The following is a 20,640-nucleotide window of genomic DNA, read 5'->3' on the forward strand; positions in this document are numbered from 1 at the left end:
AAAAGCCTATTTCAGCGAGAACAGTTCACTGTCTGTGCATTAAAAGAAAACTGTCTAAATAGCATCAAGGTGGCAACACATAGCGACATAAGCTGGAAATTGAAAGAAAAGCTGTGACCCTCAGTGTGGCATTCAGATCGCTGTGCACAGGGGGAGAGCCTTACTGTGGACTGAGGTGAATCTGAAGCTCTTGCATTACTGCTGTGTGTCTTTTGCTTTCTCCCATGATAGCCATAATTTAAAATGTTCTTGCAGAACTCCTCATTTTGCCAGGGTTTTGTGTATGTGCATATTTCCTAAAAACAAAAAATTAAGAGATGAGTTTTGAAAGGGAGCATCAAAACAAAGACTCTAGAAATGGGTGTTTGAATGCCTTCCCTGCTCTCTTGTTATCATCTGACAGTTAATCATGTACGTGGGCATCATTTTCAAAATGAGTTTTATTGACTCATGAAGTCACATATTTTGTAAATTCATATTCTCGTTCATCCAGGGTCCAGAGAAGGCTTTCATTCCCTTGACTGGGGGAAAATTGGGCGTTGAGGAGATGATCAAAACTTATTCTTTATCCGTGCTAAAATAAACGTTTCTCTGGTATTGAGTGCCCTGTGGTAAAGGAGAAAAAAAAAACCTGGAAATTAGAAACCTTTCCTTTTGGAGTGGAGGGTGAGATGTAGTTTCCAAAAGCAGCTCCTTATACTTCATCTGCTTCCCCATCAATTCTGTTCTTAGGATGCGTTCTTAGGCTGGCATTTTCAGGTTTGGCTCTTTCTCTCTGATCTCCAGTCTCATTCTCTTTTTTAAACAGAATATACTCTTTTTTTTAAAGCCATGAATTGAGTTTCAGGGACATTATTTCAGTATTTATTATTCCTCACTAGAAACAAAAGCATGGAGACCCTGATTCAAACTAATGTTTTAACCAGTAACTTTTTGTATTAATACATGATAGTAGTGGTGGATCCGAGTTCCTAATATCACCTGCATAGATTGTCAGTGATGCGTTCGGTAGTACCAGAGTGGGCAAGAGGCTGAGTAACCAATATTCAAAAATACAAAGAGTAAATGTTTGGCCAAATACATTGTGAGCAAGACTTGAATGACCATTAAGGAAGACAGCCTTTGCCTCATTCCTTCCTTCTAAAGACACACCCTGTAGGAAGAGGCCTCTTACTGCAGCTGGTTTCCTGTACCTCATTGTCTGACCTAGAATATCTGTGAAAGATGTCTCTCTGTGGCTGTGGACATCAAATATTTACCTACTGAAATTAGTCTAATGTGCACTCTTCACTTAATGGTTTTTTTTTGGGGGGGGGGGTTCTGCTAATAATAAAACAGTTCTTTAATAATAAAATTAGCCCTGGCTGGCGTAGCTCAGTGGATTGAGCGCGGGCTGCGAATCAAAGCATCACAGGTTCAATTCCCAGTCAGGGCACATGCCTAGGTTGCAGGCCACAGCCCCCAGCAATTGCACATTGATGTCTCTCTCCCTCTCTCTCTCTCTCTCTCTCTCTCTCTCTCTCTCTCTCTCTCTCTCTCTCTCTCCCCCCCTCCCTCTCTCCCTCCCTTCCCTCTCTAAAAAGTAAATAAAATCTTTAAAAATAATAATAATAATAAAATTAAAAGTAGATTAGACAGAAATCTCATTAAACAAAAATAAAGTGTTTAGTTGAAGTATTTATGTGCTAAACACATTTTATGTAGTTTAAGAAGTCTTTTGTACTATTTTTATTTTGTAAGTATGCTAATATATATCTTTTTTCTTTTTTATTGATTTTGTTGTTGTTGTTCAGGTACAATTGTTTCCATTTCCCCCCCAAGCTCCCCCTGGGACCCGAGGCATCCTCACCTCCCTCCCTCCATCCTACCCCTTTTGGTGTTGTCCATGTGTCCTTTGTAAGTGTTCCTGAAAACCCTTCCCCCTTTCCCCACCTTTTCCTCCCTTTATCTTCTTCCATCTCCACTTACGATTTTTAACTCAAGGTCATATTTTTGTTATGTGAAAAGTCAAATGATTGTGAAGCTGGCATCTAAAAATCTAAAGAGAATGGTCTAAACAGAATGGTCAAACAACATGCTTTATGATTTCCCTTAAGATGCCAATTTGAGATACACCAGAGATACTAAATAAATGCATAGTGAAGTAGAAGTATGTAAATCAGAACACCTGAGCTGAACTTTGAATTTTTGGAAGCTAGATTGACCTTCCAAAAGAGAAATACAATTATATTTTGTGATAAGGGCTGTTAAAGTAGTTAAACAAGGTGGCCTTATATACCAGTGCCTCAGTAGCCTACAAAACCTAAACCAAAACCAAAGTCAGTACACTCCCAGGAAAATGAAACTTTAGCACAACTGATCACAAACAGCCAGCTAGGCATTCCCAAATGAGGTACCTTCTTAAGCTCTAGCCAATCAAATAATATTCTTGCATAGCTTCTGCATCTTTTCTTGAAAAACCTTTCCTCTAGCTTCTGTCAGTAGAGCACTTTGAGTTGGATGCTGCCCTATTCAAATTGATGTATGCTTAATAAACTCTTAAAAATTGTAATGTGCCTAGTTTATCTTTTAACAGGACTAAGATAGATTGATGGTCTGTTTTTTGTTTTGTTTTGTTTTATCAACATAGCTAGGAATAGAAATCTGTGCCCTAATATTTCACTACTTTCTCATTCATTTATTCACTTGTCAGTATATATTGAATGCCTTCTGCATACAGAAAAAACCCAAAAAATGTTCTTTTTACACAAAGGTAACATTCTTAGGCAGAAAATCTTGCTATAAGGATTTTCTTGCCCAGAGTTCGCTTCAAATTTTGAAGCTTCCTCCAAGATCTGGAGAGTCCTCTGTGAGTTTGCACCCCATTTTAAAAGCACTGGGAACATACACATTAGGTTTTGACTATTTCAAGAGTAACTTCCTGCCCAACATCACAGAATACAATTGATTATGTTGGGTAAACAGTAATTTCAGTATCTACAAAACTACTTGCAAGTTGCAACAAGAGGAACTTGCTTGCATTCTACATTCAGTAATGTAGTACATGCTCTGGTTCCATGTCAGATCCACCAGGTTTGACTCTCCCACTCAAAATAGCTCAGTCCTCCACAAGCAGTGCAGTTGAAACGCTCCAATCCAGGCAACAGATGTGACAGCAGGAGGTCTTTCACCTTGCAAACAAAGAAATGGCAGTGAAAATTATTCATGAATGTATTATGACAACAGAAAGCAAACTCCTCTGAGAGCTTGGTGTGGCACTAGACATTGGCCCCCTTCAGTACAGAGATGTCTTCTACCAGCGGTCTTGGCAGCCATTGCTAGGGGTTGATTCTTGCTTTGAGCACAAGTAGTCCCTAATGCTCACCAAATCTCACTCACATTAATGTTTGCATTGTCTCACTACTCCGAACTGCAGTTACCGCCCATGATTGGCAAAGACTCTTTCAGTCAGTGCTCCCTGTCCCAGCCATACTGATACAGCTGCACCCTTGAGTTCTTGATAAGCTGCCTCCTTCTCTTTGCTGGGCCCTGGAACAGTGAGCCTGCTGCCTGACAGGCGTCCAACCCCACTTTAACTGCTGTCCCAGAGTATTGGGTGGAGCCTCAATAGGGACTGGGGGAGCCTGAGTCCCAAATGCAGTAGCAGGAGCACATGTGCGTTCACGCCCTCAGGCCCGGTTCAGTCAGCACATCGGAGAACATGCGGTGCCCACATTCCCAATTTAGAAATCTTAGGAAGAGAGCGAAGTGTCAGGAGTCCCTGGGAGGACAGGTCAGCTGGGTTAGGAGGGAGGTTCCCACTTGCCTCAGCTCTGCTCCTCTCTGGCAGCACATGAGAAGGATGACACTGCTGGGAAAAGGAAACTGCAGAGTACCTTTTCTTAAATAAAAAATTGTCAAGACCTGATACGTTAGTGTTGTGATCTAGAGAGAAGGAGACGATGACTTTTCATTTACATTGGAGAGTGAAATACAGGTTATAGTCTCGAGTTTCATCTTCTAAAAAGATCATAGAATGTGGTGCAAGGTCAGACTGGCATGAAATCAATTGTAATCTGCCAGCAAGCCATTCTACCCTCTTTAAGAGTTTATATATATATATTCCCTTTATAGAGAGAGCAAAGTACATTTAAAGAAGGTCTTATCAAATCAGAATATCTTTCTAGCATTATGTTTTTAATTGGCTGCTACTGTAGTGTGACCTGAAGCTTCCTGGTATTTAACCCTCTGTGCAGCTTTGACTGATGAACGGATTTCAACTGCTGTGGCAGTCTTGCTAAATGTCTTTTATGGGGTTTTGAAAAAATTACAGTGTATTATGCAAACCTCAGATTCCTTGACCTAATTGATTGGCTGTTGGTGATGCCATCTCTATAAACTGTGATGTTCCATAAGTGCACGGACCTAACCATTTTTCTTATTTTTATATAGCAGTGCCATTATATAATGACATTAAGCCATTCTGAGCATTACTTTTCTGGACAGTTATTGCACTTGGATGGAAAGTGTCATCTGGCTTTTAGCCTGTGCCTTACAACACCAACTGAGGCGTAAAGTGATCACCCAGAAAATGTACTGGGCCTTACCTCATTACTTAAAAATAAATCTTGGAGCCTGGTTCTGTTTCAGAAAAGATGTGGTGGGTTATAACATTTGATTTATGAACATAATTAAAATATAAATGATGAGCTCTGAGCTATTCAGTCAACCATCTGGATTGTTCAGTATTTTGACATACTGCTCATACTGTAGTCAGGATCTTTCAGCAAGATTTTAACAATCCCTGAGTTCTAGAGGTACCAGTGAAATCCCAGGGTTTCTAGTCTACCTGTTGAGAATACTTAGGTTCCTCTTTCAGTGTAAAGGACAGAGAACAGGATCTGTCAGATTTCCTTCACTCAGGGAGGGATCTGGGCATATAGACCTTCTGTTTGGTTCCTAGGCTGGGCATGAAGACAGCTCAGCTGCCCCATGGTCAGACAATACGCCTCTAAATACTGGACATGTCAGAAGAAGACATTTTTTCTGTACACAAGTGAGATTAATGTTTACATTTTCACTTAGCTATTAAGGTAACTGGCAGCAGTACCCATAAGTAGATGGTAGATGTTTCTTCAGATGCCTAAAGTGTAAATTAGGAAAATCGCTTATCAAAAATAAAGGTGCATTTTCCATGGATTAGAATATGATTTTTTAAAGATAAATTCTAGGTATAGCAAACTCGTAGCTTGTTCTTCCTAATTTGTGTGAGTAATTCACAACTGGTAAACAGCTATTAGTAACATTAAAAAAAAACGCTTAACTAAAACAAACTCAATTGTACTGAAAAGGTGTAGTGGAGCAGACTTTTCAACACTCTCTTCATTATTAATGGAAGTTGCGCATATAAAACCCTTAGTACACTATGCTGAAAAGCATGCCCTGTTCGCTTGTAAATAGCACAAGGGGAAAAAAATGAAAAGCCTTCCACACAGGCCAGCAAGTGTTCTGCTTCTCCTTAATTAACGGGCTGAAGTCAGCAGTGCATGGAAAATGGAGTCCTTCCGTGAATCAGATTAACCTTTAAGCAAACATTACATTTTAGCCCAATTTTTGAACTTTAAATGTAGCCTCACCCAGAGTGGTTCATGGGTAAGAATGACAGCGGTCCTCTAACCAGGAACTCTATAACTGAGAATGAACTATAAGGGAGCAGGTCTGTTATTGTCTGTGTTTTTTTTGTTTGTTTCTATAGTGTGTTTGTTTCTAATAAATTTCACCAACCTGCCATCTACCTGTGTGTATGTTATACCACCAAAAATACTAGACCCACAGTCACCCCATGGTTGTATTTGAGCCTAACATACAGTCCGTAGCTCCCAAAGGAGAGTGCCCAGGAGCTCTTGCTTCCACCCAGCAGTCAGTCCTCATTCAAGGTCATCCTGTTCATCCTATATTTCTGTCTTTCTTTAATGACTACCTTCCCAACCCAGTTACCAGTATCAGGAAAGCTCTGTGCCATTTTTCTCTTAAACATTTCCTTAGCCAGCAAGTCTAAGAATAGAATCATGTTACTTGCAAGGGTCATCCGGAGCTTCAGGCCTGTTGACTTACGGTTCTCTGGCAAGTTACTTAGCTTCTCAGAAAGCATTACCAACTCACTGTTTGCAGTGCACAGGGTATACAAGAAGGCTCTCTTAAAAGGTTGTGAATGCCACGTGATTTTCAGAGACGCAAGAGAAAGATCTCTGACAGGAAGGAAGACTTGGAAAACACATCTAGAAAACAGCCATCCCTAGAGAAGACTTCTTGTGCAGCTTACTTAGCAGGGTCCAGGTTGAGATGGGTTGAGCCCTGCCATATGTCTCTTTTCTCCCTTATTCCATAGGATGAATGTTAATGAGCTTACCACTGCTTGTAAAAGGCCAAGGGGCTGTTGTTTAGGTGGTGCGATTGTCTGACAAAGTGCAGTTATGGAAATTGTTTTGACCTTTCAGCCAGCGGATGTCTTGGCCTCTCACATTTATTACTCTTGGGTACATTTTCAAAAATATACATTTACAGAGTCACAGAATTAAATGAGAGACTGATTTAGGGATTAATAGCTCATTAGTACAGAATAGAGAAAAATAAAACCTCAGTTTCATCTAGGTTTTATTTGTAAATGTATTTGTATGTGTATTTAATTCTAACCTCTCCCATTTCCTTCCCTACTTCCTGCACCTCACACATTCAATTCTCATACCCATACCCCCACAAACTCACAAATAGTTTTTAAGTAGCTAGTGGAAATAAGAATAACTAGATCACATACATAAGTAGCTCCCTGCAGTAGAAAGGTACATTGGTTTTAATAATGGATTGCTACTGGGAAATGTGGTTTTGAATCAGAAATTTCTCCCAACATACATATCATGGGGCTCTTTCTCGCTAGGTTTATTTCTACTTCATTCTCAGCACCAGTGTTCTCATCCCCAAAACTGGGGTTATTTCACCACCAATTACAGTTCCCAAAATAGTGGGCTCTCAGTACACTGTCAGTGTCCTTCCTTCTTATTTATATGTTTATATTGAGAAGTCAGAAGTTAAGTAGGGGCCACCAAAATCTCCCATTTCTTTATTTTTAAAGCCATTTGAGTAGAGTGCAGAAGTTTTGCCTTTCCCATTTGAAAACAACATAGAAGAGGCAAACTTATTAATATGCGGTGTCATAACATATTGTCACATAGTAATATATGATATATGATAAAATGTATCAATTCTGAGCACCATAAATATATCTGTGGCTTCACCTCAGCATGAAAGCAAATGAGTTTCTTTTAGCTTGAGTGAGTTTGGAGATAAACTTCAATGTAACAAAATGTATTTCACAGGAAATGTTTGATGTGGCGCAGTTGGCTTATGAATCTCTTATCTATTCACAGTTCACTCCTTAGAGTTATTAGTCAATTTAATTTGAGCAAATGCCAGGATTACCAACTAATTAGAGGGATGTTACTGAAGGCAAAGGGAGGGAAGAGAGTGAGTGCTGGTACTGTGGGGTTTGTGGCAGCACACAGGTCTGATTTTGCCTGATGATATTATTTGCTGAACATTATTCTTTGTGCTGTTGTCATACAGATAAGCCTCAAGTGCATATTCAGATGACTTATCCTCTACAAGGTCTAACCCGGGAAGGGGACGCGCTGGAGTTAACATGTGAAGCCATCGGGAAGCCCCAGTAAGTTCTGAAGGCCAAGGCTGGCAGAGGGTCGCGTGCAGTGTATATCACAACACAGAGATGTACGTTCACAGCTCACTGGCCTGTCACCTGTCTCCTCCTGTAAAGAATGGAATTTTTTTAGGAAATAAAAGGATACTCAGTGGAATAAATATTTATGGTTCTTATGACAATGGGGAGAAAAATGAAATGCCAGTTCAGATCAAAACATCAGCTAATTCTATTTTATTATCAATATGATTGTCAGAACTATTTTCTCTCACATACAAAAAATAATCCTAATAAATTTTTAGTGTGCCTACAGTCCAATGATATATCTGTTACCTCTGTGTTAATGACTAAGCTGCTAGAAAGATAGTTCCTAGACATAAATTAAGCTTCTGTGTTTAGGGCCAGCCATAGGCAAATGAATTTGCCCTACTTTTAATTTTGCTTCTCTGTCCCTCAAAGAATAGTGACTCTGCAAATATTTTTGTTAGTAAGGAATGATTCAGAATCCCTCTCTCTCTCTCTCTCTCTCTCTCTCTCTCTCTCTCTCTCTCTCTCTCTCTCTAGAACCAATACATATATATATGAAGAACCAATGAAAACTCTTATTTTACTGAAATTATAAAGAAGCTACTTTACTTGCCCCTGCTAAATGAAAGATGGTGAACTAGTGAAACTATATATCATCACTAATACAGCAAAAGACATGTGGTGGTACCACTTTAGAGATTATTCAGTTTAGTTTGGGGAGGAGGAAATTTTTCTTTCATTTTTCTGGTAGAGTGAAGATTGGCATTAACAGTTTCTTAGGGGGAAAAGTAATCCATGGAATCATAAAACAGTACAGCAGGTCAATTTTGGGATTAGCACTCAGACAATTTAGTGGTCTGCAACAAAAAAACAGCATTGAGCTCCCTCTGCTGTCCCTGTGGTATGATTTTTTTTTCTTCTTAAGAGTTTTGCTAACCAGCATCATTATCACAGTTTTCATATAAGGAACCTAGAGCATCTTTAAAAAGCTTCCTTTTCCCCACCACAGCTAAGGAATGACCTATGACAAGAGACAGACAGGAGAGCTGAAATGAGCCTGGCTGCCTTCGGCTCTCTCCTCACTTCAGCCCTCCCGGCTTTGTGTTTACCTCTCCAAGGGTGAGGATTTGCTTCTCTCTGTAGTAGTCCCTTGGAGTCTGAGAGATGACCTGTAGGAATTAGGAGGAACTCGGTCTATTTTGCTTTTCTTCTGGTATTCCACAGTTATTTGGTTGTAAATGGTTCAAGCTCTGGCAGAGTGATCTTTTCTCTTTGAGCACTGCGAAAGACTCAGATCTTTCTTTTTGAAAACTGTTTGAATTATGCCCTAGGTAGCACCTTACCTTACCTCCAAAACAATCCAGAGGGGAAAAAAATTCTCATGGGCCTCTTGCTACTTGTGATACCTATATTAAACACATTTACAGTATATGGCTTACTAACATATATTTTCTTTCTCAATTTTTTTCTCCCGAAGAAGGTACTGCATTCAATTGAACGTGCCACGGGGACAGTAAATTACATGTTTCCTTTGGGACACTTGTGCCAAAGAGGGTATTTGTTTGTTCCTCTCAAATAGGACTGGGTATGTGGTTGTATAAGCAAGCACACATACTCTGCTGCTGTCCTTTGTAGTATATTACCTATTTATTTTCTCAAGAAATTGCATACAATAAAAATGGTAATTTAACTTGCCATTAAATGTTGTGAATATTCTCAGCACTTACCCCTACTGGTTGTTTCAGCTGTCAGACAGCAGGACATTAGGTCCGATTGCCAGGCAGGCCCATTTGCCACTGCCTGCAAGGAGGATATATGCAGTACTAATTTTTAAATAATTTACTGGGTTGTGATGACAAACCCATGTGTAATTAAAGAAAAATTGTAACTACATAGCCCATTTGAAAATTGGAATGCTACTTGACAAGGCTAACTTGCGTGCCCATTCATCCCTGAGCATGGGTCTTTTGTCACATCACTGTACCTAGAGGTAGTGGCAGGAACCCAAGGGAGGTTACCTCTGTGCTCGAGTCTATGTTGCCCTTCCTGAGTGAAAGTGTCCAGGTACAATCCTATATGTGGCCTTGATTTCATAGGAGATTAAAGGAGCCACCTTGAAGAACAAAAGTTATAAAGTCAGTGTATTTGAAAGATGCTTGGTATAATTTTGGCTCTGAAGTGTCTTGCTTTTTCCTGATGGATACAAATGTGGTACTTGAATCACTAAAACAAACTTGTCTGCGATGAGTAAGTGCCATAGGACTCAGGAGTCCATGTGGTGAGGCAGGCCATGGTAATTAACCAGGGAGTGGCTCTCTCTGGCTGCAGGGCCTGCAGGTGCACTCACAGCCTGGGGGGAGGGGGGAGCTGTGCCAATGGGCAGGTCTTAGAGAGGTGTGAACAAGGCTTCCTGCCAGGGGGCATGTAAATGAGGTGGGCAGGGGTACAGTGGGTACCCCAGAGAGTACAGTGTCTTCTTGGGTTGCAGGTTATGGATGATCCTTGAGGCCAAAAGTGATCCCATCTTTCCAGAATGGGAAGAAGGGATTTTTCAAACAGCAAAGCCCAAAAGAAAGTGCTGTTCAGATGTAAAAGTGCATTTCTTTGTGTGAAACTTGAAATCCATTTAAATACCACAAGTGTCTTCTAAGCAAGTGTCTTGGTGTGTCAGTAGCCATCAGATTAATGCATGTATCACTAGCCAAGAATTCAATTTTTCCCCTAATTAACGAGACGATTAACGGTGAGTGAGCTCGGTCCTGTCTGAGTTGGTGTAAAGCCACACAGCAGGGCGTAGCAATAGGGCGTTGTTTGCTGATTTGCTGAAGATGAATTGGAAATGGTGAGACTCCTGTTTGTGGTGTGTTGAAAATTTTTCAACACCTGGTAATTTTCAAAGAAAATTACATTTCCAACAAATTTTTGGAGTCGCCACAGTTGTAATTCTGTGAACTTAAACCATCTCCAATGAGACCTCTTTAATTGTGTCACCCTGCATGTGATTCATTTCGTGCATGGGTGAGAAGTTTGACGCAGTCATCTTAGCGGGAAATAATCATGCGACCTGTCTTTCTCCCCTTTCCTCACAGGCCTGTGATGGTGACTTGGGTGAGAGTCGATGATGAAATGCCTCAACACGCCGTACTGTCTGGGCCCAATCTGTTCATCAATAACCTGAACAAAACAGACAATGGTACCTATCGCTGTGAGGCCTCAAACATAGTGGGGAAAGCTCATTCGGATTACATGCTGTATGTATACGGTACGTGAGCCAGTCAAATGCTCTTCTGTTAGACTCACTCCCAAAGCTTTTGGTCAAGGTGAAAACCAAAAACCTGGTTGTTTCCTTCAAGAACTTAAAAGAAGCCTGGCCTGAGGTGAACCCAGTGACTCCAGTAGGAGGGCAGTGACTTTTCTTCTCTCCTGATCGTGGGATTTCCCACCAGATCACAGCCTCTGGTCATGCTGAGTAACTAGGACGCTTGTCCTTAGGCACACGGTATGGAGATTATGTTAGAAATCATGACTGCAGAATTCACCCTTACCAATTAATGGTTTTACAGCTTACAAAGTTTATTCCGAGTGGTGTTTTCCTATGATACCTGGCTCAGCCTTTCTCCTGCTTTGATGAGCAGAATTATCCTATTTTCGGCATGAATCTATTACAGGAAGTGTTTCAAGCCAGTAAATACTTGGTTATTGAAGCTGCTTATTGAAGCACATTATAAGGAATTTCATTCTCTAATCAACAAATACTTATTGAGCATCTGCTGTGTGCCAGAAATTATAACTTCTTTCCCATCTATATAAGATTATTGTCAATTTTGTGTATAGTGACTATCGTGTACTCACTTAAAGAGCATACTTCCTCTAGTCCTGTGAGGACAAATCGAGTCTCTTCTGTCCTGTCCAGGTGAAGTCTCTTGGTTAGTCTTATACCACGAAAAATAGTCACAAACTGACATGACAGAATGGATAACAACAGGCATGAAAATTCAGTGTCTTAAAATATATGAAAATGTGAGTGTGTTTCTTTCTTCGTGTTAGCAGTTTAACATGTACACATATAAACTACATGTCAAATATTTATTTCTACCATATTGTCTTAGAACCTGGCCACTTTTCTTATGAAGAAAATAAGAATCACATTTTTTATGAACTAGAAGCCTGCTGTATATACTGTACCTACATGGATATTAAAATATAATCTGTAGTCTATACCTGAGGGGGTTTTTTCCTTAGCACGATGCAAAATTAAAGGATCACTTCTAATCACCTTACTAGTAGACTTCTGGGGTATGTTTTCTTGGCATACTGCCCATGTTGTCTGTGGTCTGCACATAATAGCATTAATTTTCCCCAGTATTTAAGGAGATCAAAGTGAAGGAAACAGCTTTTCCATGTGGGTGTGAAGGGATGTCCCATTTTTAGTTGACAATCCACAGAGCTGCCTCCATTCCTCAGACTGTTCCTGATCTGCTGACAGAAGGGGTGGAGGGTAAATGCCTCCCCCTGGCTCCTGCCTTCGTCCCATCTGCTGTCTGTGCATCAGTGTTTGAACCTCATTTGAGTCCCTGCAGTGCAGGTTTACAGACTTCCGTTCAACTCTTTTTATAAACTGCAGATTTCAAAAAGCAGTGGCAAATTCCCACCAATCTATTAAATGCTTCCTTGATTCAGAAGACTAAAATATCTACAAAAACAATGTTGTTTTACTCTATCTACTGTTCCTACACTCAAGATGAGAAACATTTTCTGGCTTTGATCGACAGCTATAGTTGAATAATTTGGGATACTAGCTTATGGCTAGTATTTATTGAGTGCTCACTTCGTCCCACACCCTAGGATGACTGACTGTTTTACATGCATGATCACTTCTGAACTCCACAGTAACATTATGAGGAAAGTGTTGGCATCATCCTACTTTACAGATGATGAAATGAAGCTTAGAAAGATCACATAACTTGTCTAAGTTCACGAGGTTAACTAAGTCAGAGCCACCATACTTTGACTCCAAAGTCCACAGTGAAATTTGTACCTTTCTTTGTAGTTCCTTTTGTTCTCACTGCTTTCCAGTAGAACAGTTTCCTCTAACATAAGAACTCTTTTGGAATTAACTCACTGGGCCAGGATGCATAATTTGAAAGTCAAGAAACATAGAGACCCACATTTTAGGTAAGTGCATCTACACACACATACCTCCCTAACCCAAGCCTTATCCTTGACTAGGGATTTGCTAGATCTACGATATCCTCCCTCCCTCCTTTAATCTGTGCTCCTCACAAGCCTTGGAATGGCAGGCTAGAATACAACATGAAGTGTTGCTAGTCTGTTAATAAAATATTGTAGCAATTTGAGATGGTGAATAGATAAGCTGATTTACTATACTACTACATTAACTTTCAAAGTACATCATGAACTAAGAGTTAACATGCCTTTACAACATCTAATTCCCTGGAAGTAACTTCTATACCTCAAACCTAGCTGCTTCATGCTGAGCCCCAATTTGTTTTCTTCTTTTAGCCTCCGTGTGTCAGGCCCAGCTCATAAGCTCTAACACTCTATTTTTTTAAATAGTGACCTCATATTGCTCTTATTGCTGGAAATGATCTGAGCATTGAGGTTTTACCTGTTAATAGAATCTAATTCATTTAGGCCACTTGAGCCAGATGTGAAGGACAGCATTTACCCTGGTAGTGATAAAAATAATTGGAAATGTGTGATTTTCACAAAATGAAAAAAAACTGGTGACCTGAAGTCTCTGGCCTCATTAGTCCGGTCCAGTCCTTGTTTATAATCATACTTTCAAATCACCTTCAGGTCCTCTTTGATTCTATTGTGGACATCACATATTTTGTGCCAATACTTTCATAGATGGGTACAAAAATAGCATTATAGTATATCAGGGGAAGTCTCCCAGGTACAGATGTTCCTTTCCAGTGATAAATATTATAATTGAACCAGCACAGAAAAACCACATTAGCTGTCCACATGCTGTACAGCAGGCACCTCTCTGGGTACAGCTGAGGTGGGCACAGGAAGGAGCAGGGAGCCTTCAGTGCTCGGCCGGAGTGCCCTGCTGATGTGCGTCTGCACCTGCCCCTGCAGCAGGGGGCAGGTGCATCCAAATGGGCTGCCAGGTCACCAAATGCTTCCCCACTGTGGCCTCCATGAGAAAGTGTCTAAGGAGCAAGACTGAACATGCTTCCTGCTCTTCTTAAAAGGTAGTTTGAAATTACTAATTTAATGATTTCTACTTCTTGGAGGAGAATGAGGCTGTTTGTTTGTTTGTTTTTAACAGATTCTTTCTAGACGTGTGTGAGGCTGCTTTAAACAATAGCTTAAACTCCTTGCGCCCCCACCTTCAAAGAAGAATGTCTCCTGTATAATTTGCTATTGATTCACTATCAAATTTGTACATCTGTGTATGCATGAGAGAAGAATTCTGTGAGGGACGTTAAAACCTCAGATTATTGATCAATAATAGCAATCATTTCAAGCACACCTTACAACCAAGAATCAAGATAATGTTTTCATCAACTTTCAGGAAGTTGTACAAAACCCAAAAAAGATGCAGTATATAATTAAAGTTTTGATGTATTAATTAGACAATCTGAGAGCTCACTTGGAGATAAAAGGACACCAGATGTGTCAGAGAGGAAAAAAGATGATGTGCTTTAGATAAAATTTAAAATCAAAAGCCTTCAATCGTCTTATGCTCTATTATAGCAGAGTGATCGCTTAGTTCAAAGTCTTGCTGATAATTTAACACATGCAGTTTGATCATTTGGGCTTAGGCACTTTTTTTGTCTTTCATATTTGCCCTTCCCTTTTCCCCTAAATAATTTTTGTGATGATAGAAGAATATACAGTTATCAAACATCTGGCAGAGGACTCCCTTTGGGTCCCTGGCTTTGAGGGTCGCGTCTCATTCGCACTTAGCTCTCCTGTTTACAAGGTGGAAAATGCTCCTTCAGTTTTGTCATTGTTGTCCACTTAGGTCAAGCTTCTAACATGAGCAAAGGCAACTAGCTTATTAATATTGATAAGTTGTCAGATTTTATTGACTTTTAAAAAGTAAAATCTCCCATGCCTACAACTTGATATTTAGTGATGACATTCTCTCTCCTTTGTATAGAAGTGTTCAGAGTATAGAAGTAGTGTTACTTCCTGCTGGGTGTACTGATGCAGCACAGTGAAGTTAACGGTTACGAGAGCACACTCATCCTCGGCCGATAGGAGCCATTTAGATCAAGCGGCACCATCTCTTCCTTCCTCCCGTTTGTAAACGTGTAAAACGAAATGACAACCATCATACCCTCTTGGGTGCTGAGTTGGTTTAACCCCACCTTTGAGACTGGATTGGGGTGGGGTGTGTCACATGTTGGATTTTTCTTCCCTTCTCTGCTTCACATTTCTTCATCCCTAGTTCACTTCATTAATACAAATCTCTTCTCTTCTTTTCTTAGCTCTTCCAATTAAGGTTTTGGGATGTAATTAGAAGACATAAATCTTTGGGGGAAAACTTTTGGTTTTAAAGGGGGAAGTCATCAAACAAACATCTCAGTGTCCTCATGCCTTTGTTTTGTCATTACTGGTCATTGTTGTGTTCAGCATTGTGGGTTTGATTTTCCTTTTTTTTTCTATCCAGATCCCCCCACAACTATCCCTCCTCCCACAACAACCACCACCACCACCACCACCACCACCACCATCCTTACCATCATCACAGGTATGGTACCTTCATTACCATTGAAAATGTCCTGAATGTATATTGTCTTTCTGGTTTGTATAAAAAGAAGCCTAAAGTTCCCTTCAAATCCTTGGGATTTAATTGTTCCTTTATTTTGGAACTTCAAAGACTGTGTTCTTAGGTTGAATCTTAAGGACCTCAGAAAATCTTTAACATTCAAGCATTTAACAGCAGATCAAATATTTTGCAGCTTACCCACAAGAGAATTCTTTTTTAAGCATCACTATTCAAAGCAAAATGCTAGGAAAAATGGCAGTCTGGCTTATGCTAAGCCATGGTTGATGAAATGGTAAGTATTCTGGCTTTGGATCTTCTCCTTGTCTTAATTTCATCTCAATCCCTGTGAAGGAAAATACACACCCTTTTACATACCCGTGTGAGCTGTGTTCCTAAGTGCATTGTCATCCTTCCTGCCCCGCAGAGCACGTCCCACCCATGTAAACTGCCTGGTCAGAGGGAGCCTCTGTCTTTTCCATGCTTGTACCCCTCGCTGTCCACAGTTAAACGTTGGAGGAGGGGAGAGACAGCCACAGCTGTTGTAATCGGTGGCTTTATCTCTTTGGACTGTCTGAAACTCTTATTCAAAATGAGATTCGCTGTCTCTTATTTCTCACTATCACTGACAGAGGAGGTATGCCATCCATCCACTTCCTGGACTCCAGTGGCTCTCATAGTGCTTGATGTTGCTTGCCCGGGAGCCTTGCAGTGCCCCCTGTCTGCCAAGGCAGGAAGGGTTGTGACTGCACCATGTCAACTAGACATGCAAGATTTCCTTAGGTAAGGCCTCTGCAACCCACTGTCGTCTCAGAAACATAAAAGTAATTATTCTGTGAGAAAAAAGACACTCTTTTAAAAAGAACTTTGCTACTTCATTCTGTTGTCTGATGAGACTGCAAGATCTCTGAGCCACATGCTCAGGTATACAATCCTAACACTGGACTTAAAAACACTGAATATTTTACTCATCATTCTTCGTGTATAAATTCTCTTTACCACCCTAGATATGAAACCATCATTTAAGTTGACTTTCTGGAGACATTTTTAATTTTCACAGGGGTCAGTGAGATAGATATGATGGAAATTCAAAGTACTCAGTGAAAGAAAAGGCCTTGCCAGTTTATGAAATATAACAATAGATTGTCTAACCATAGTTTTCTTCACCTTTCTAACCATGCAGTGAAACACACAGAACTTTAAGCCACTAGTAAGGACTTTTTTGAATGTTTATAAAAACATCAGTGCCTTAATTTGAAATCATCTGAAAATCTGCCCTGACCGGTGTGGCTCAGTTGGTTGGGCATGCCCCCACAGCAAAAGGTTGTTGGTTCGATTCCCAGCCAGGGCACATGTCTAGGTTGTGCTTTTGGTCCCCAATGCAGGGGCACACGAGAGGTGACTGGTTGATGTTTCTCTCCCTTTCTTTCTATCTCCCTTCCTCTTTCTCTAAAACAAAATAAATACATACATTTAAAAAATTTTAATCTTCTGAAAATCCATCAATTTGTTTTTGTGTCTCACTCTAAACTCAGGTCTATCGAAGCTCTTCCTACACTCTTGTCTTACCCACAAGAGAATTCTTGTCTGTGTGTATTTCTGTTTTAGCTTTTTTAAATTTCCTCTGCTTCTTAAGTAAACTTAGTTTGTTGATACAGTGAATAGATTCCTCCCACTTTTTGGATCATTGATTACATGCAGTAAAGACGTTCCTTTCTAACTCTGATTTCCAGAGCAACCACACTATCAACTTTCCATCCTATGAATTAGGTTATTTACCTTTTATGATGTCTTACCTCTTGTCCAGGTTGTACACAAAATTGGGCTTGAGCTCGTTGCCAGGTTTTTGTAAAGTCTCCTGTGAGCTGCCCTTTGGTTGTCAGTGTAAATTACACTGCCCTGTGCTCCACTGTCCTGCACGTAACCCCTTTAAAAGTGCCTGCAGTTGTCTGCTGTCATTGCAGATGCTGCCCAGGTGTGTGCCAGCCTTCGTTAGCTCTCACTGGAGGAGGACCTGTGTATGTCCTGCCAGGTTTACAGTTTAAGGCCATGGGGGCCTTACTCATACTGTACCAACACCACAGTTCTCTTTAACATGGAACACTTTTCATTTGTGGCGTCTCACTAGCTTAGGCTGTTTGTTGTTGTTGCTTTTACATCCTTTCTTAACACTCCCTGTACTTCTCCCTGCTCACAATCAATCTCAGCAACCCGGCAGAGGTGCTTCAGTTCCCAACTGTAATCCTCACTCCAGACTACCGATAATCTTATGCCCTCAACCAGCTATAAGTGCATTATCAGTTCATACTGCAGAGACTTCGTTTAAGAGGAAATTTTGCAATTAAACAATGCTATATTTCTCTCCATAGCAAAGGTTCCTTTAACAGCCTTGTCCTGGCTTCTCTTTCTCTCTGCTCCTGGCCTCTCATTTCAAGGTAATGTAAGATGATCTCATAGGTGCACTCCAGCCTCCTAACATTAACAGCTGAACCCTCTCTACACACAAAGTGCATTTGTGGTAATGAATCCCCAGATTCTTACTGGCACACCCAAGAGTAGTTAAGCTAAAATTTCCACTAAAACAACATTGTAGAATCAGTTGCCTTAATGGATGTGATCTTATAGTCTTACTGTGTCTTAACAGGCAGTCTTACATATATTTATCTTGCCCAGAAAGTGCACCTGTGGAATTTAACATTTGTTCCTTTCTTCAAACAGATTCAAGGTTATGGAGCTGAATGATTCTGTGTCCCATTTTAAAAGTCCCCGCTATCCCCTAGATTTAGATTGGTTCCTAGAAATTTTTCCAAACTAAAGCTTGACAAATGGATAGCTAAATTAATTTCCACTCTTCTTCTGTCTTGCACTGTTTGGTATATTACCACCACCATTAGCCTTAAGAGCTTCAACAGCTAAATCCAATGACAGTAACATAAAGCCTGAGCTTTAAAAAAAGAAGCAGCAGCCCACAGTCATCTATTTCTTTTCTCCCAGTGACATACAGTAACTGAAACCCATTCCCCAGGTCAGAGTTTCATTACAAGAAAATATACAAATTCAATAGAAAAATATTTTTAAACTCAAAAGGTCATAGTTGATTTCTGATTTCTCTGAAAGGAAGTATTCCATTGTTATATTTTATCTTCTGGAACCAGGATAATGGAATTGTTCCCCTTGTTAGGGAGGCAGATTGTCACTGAGTTTCCAGTCACTCAGCTCCCTCAAACCAGGTTAAAGCTTCATCTCGGAGACCCTGGAAAGAGAAGGATTGTAAACCCAGTCTGGCTCGAGGTTGCCCACTCAGAATCACAGACTCGATGGATGGAAGGAGCAGGGTGTCTTCGTCTTCCTTCGTCCTGTGTGGAGTGGGTCTCCTGCATGCGAAGGGTAGCTTCATCTGCAGAAGAATTCCTGCAAGCTCCAGAGTACTGAAAGGAATATTCAGTGTCACTTGCCGTGTCAATATTGTTATGGCTTTACAAGCATAAAAGGCCATTAGTATCATTAGGATCTCCATCCAAATTTTAAAAAACAAACAAACAAAAAAACACCTGGGGGATAGAATTGGGAGCCATCAGAGCCTTAATGCGATTTGCTGTTAGATTCTTCTGTGTCTTGTTATCTTTCATGTACATTGATATCTTGACCATATATTTTTGTTTCAACTGTTGCTCTTGGAAGGACCCTGTTCCCCCTTTTTTAAAAGTCATGTCAAGTTGTCCCTGTGATTCCATTCATGAAGATATATGCTATAATATGGAAGAGCAAACTGCATGATTTAAATTGTCCCAGAGTCCTCTGTTAAAATACAGAGACAGCCACCCATTACTGGGGTAAGAATGTTTCATGAAGATTCCTCTCAGAGACCAGAATCAAAGGAAAACCTACTGCCTTGGAGGACAGGAGAGCATGTTTTGTTTTGAACTTTCTTTGAAGTCAGTTGATTTTGTGTATTAGGTGTACATAGAATTACCTGTTTCTGTGTTTGATGGTAGCTTTTGCCCTGTCTGCCAGTTTGATCAAACTTTTCCTTTAATCATCTTAGCAAAACATGTTGTGCTTCCTTCCCTAGTTAATGTGGACATTGTGTTGTTTCCATCTGGTTGCACCCTGAGTTAGATGCTTGCTGAGGAGTAGCGCAGAAGACACTTAGGACTCAAACTACACCCTTAGCGGCATGCATTCAGGCCAGGGGGAGTTCAGCCTGCAGGTCACACTACATGTGTGACTGCCATAAACTAAAAGTTAAAAACAACCTTAGAATAAGAAATGAATAACTATAGGGCCAAGTTCAGAAACACATTTAAAAATCCTTTCACAAGAATGAAGTAGGTCCTTTCTAAAGTACTCTTTTTAAAGTACATATCCAATTAAGTATTTGTTTGTTTGTTTCTTGAAAAAGAAAATGGTGAAGTTTTTCTTATTGGTATCTAAGAACTCAAAACCCAGTTTACCTTGGAGACAGTGAGTCCCACCCTCAAGTTCACATTATTATTTTGGCTGTAATAGTCTAATATCATAAGCTTTTTGTGTATAATATAGATCAGGTCACATAAATAAAGAAAATGAGTACAGCCCTTATCCTTCAGTAATATTTGTAGAATATGCCAAGTTGGGGAAATGCAACACCATGGCACATGTTTTCAGTTTCTTAAATACAAAAGAAAGAAGTGCACCTGAGGTTAAGACTGACTGTCCAGCATGGCCATTTATATCACAGCAGAAAGCTTTCCTCTGCCTAGAGCTATTTTCCTCTCCAGGGTCTTGGTTACTGACTCTTACTCTGTGCAACTGATATTTGCATGGTGTGAGGGGTTTATGCTTGTCTGCTTTTAGGGATGCATTCAACAAATATCAAGCACCCATAGTATATATAGCACTATGCTAGTGCCTATGGAGCTAGAAAATTCCTTTAACCCCTTAAAATACTGTTGACGGAAGACTAGGTTATATATGTTGGAACTCAATAGCAGGAGATGCTATGTAGTTCAGGCTGATTCAGTGGCATAGGCAGAAGCCAGAGGAGGGCATCAGAGGGGAAGTAGAATTTGGTTTGTGCCACCAAAGAGTGGAAAACTGTGACTAACAAAGGATGGCATGGGCATCTCCCTTGCCTTTCAGGACCTCAGGGATGAGCTTCTACTCTATAATTATCCCAATGAGTTCCTGAGTCTCC

General features: G+C 40.3%; 1 protein-coding gene across 6 annotated transcripts in view; it reads left to right on the plus strand.

The window, feature by feature from the left end:
* Nucleotides 1–20,640, plus strand: part of CADM1 (cell adhesion molecule 1) — a 370,159-nt gene that overhangs the window by 319,941 nt on the left and 29,578 nt on the right. For 3 of the 6 annotated variants that reach the window (XM_028514565.2, XM_028514566.2, XM_028514568.2), the window contains exons 6-8: nt 7,600–7,699; nt 10,807–10,979; nt 15,369–15,449. In XM_028514565.2, coding sequence (XP_028370366.1) covers nt 7,600–7,699; nt 10,807–10,979; nt 15,369–15,449 — 354 coding nt within the window. The remainder of the gene's footprint in view (nt 1–7,599; nt 7,700–10,806; nt 10,980–15,368; nt 15,450–20,640) is intronic. The other 3 variants (XM_028514571.2, XM_028514567.2, XM_028514569.2) reach the window with 1 other exon arrangement.

The sequence above is a fragment of the Phyllostomus discolor genome, chromosome 6, assembly GCF_004126475.2.
Source record: "Phyllostomus discolor isolate MPI-MPIP mPhyDis1 chromosome 6, mPhyDis1.pri.v3, whole genome shotgun sequence".
Taxonomy (NCBI): Eukaryota; Metazoa; Chordata; class Mammalia; order Chiroptera; family Phyllostomidae; genus Phyllostomus; species Phyllostomus discolor.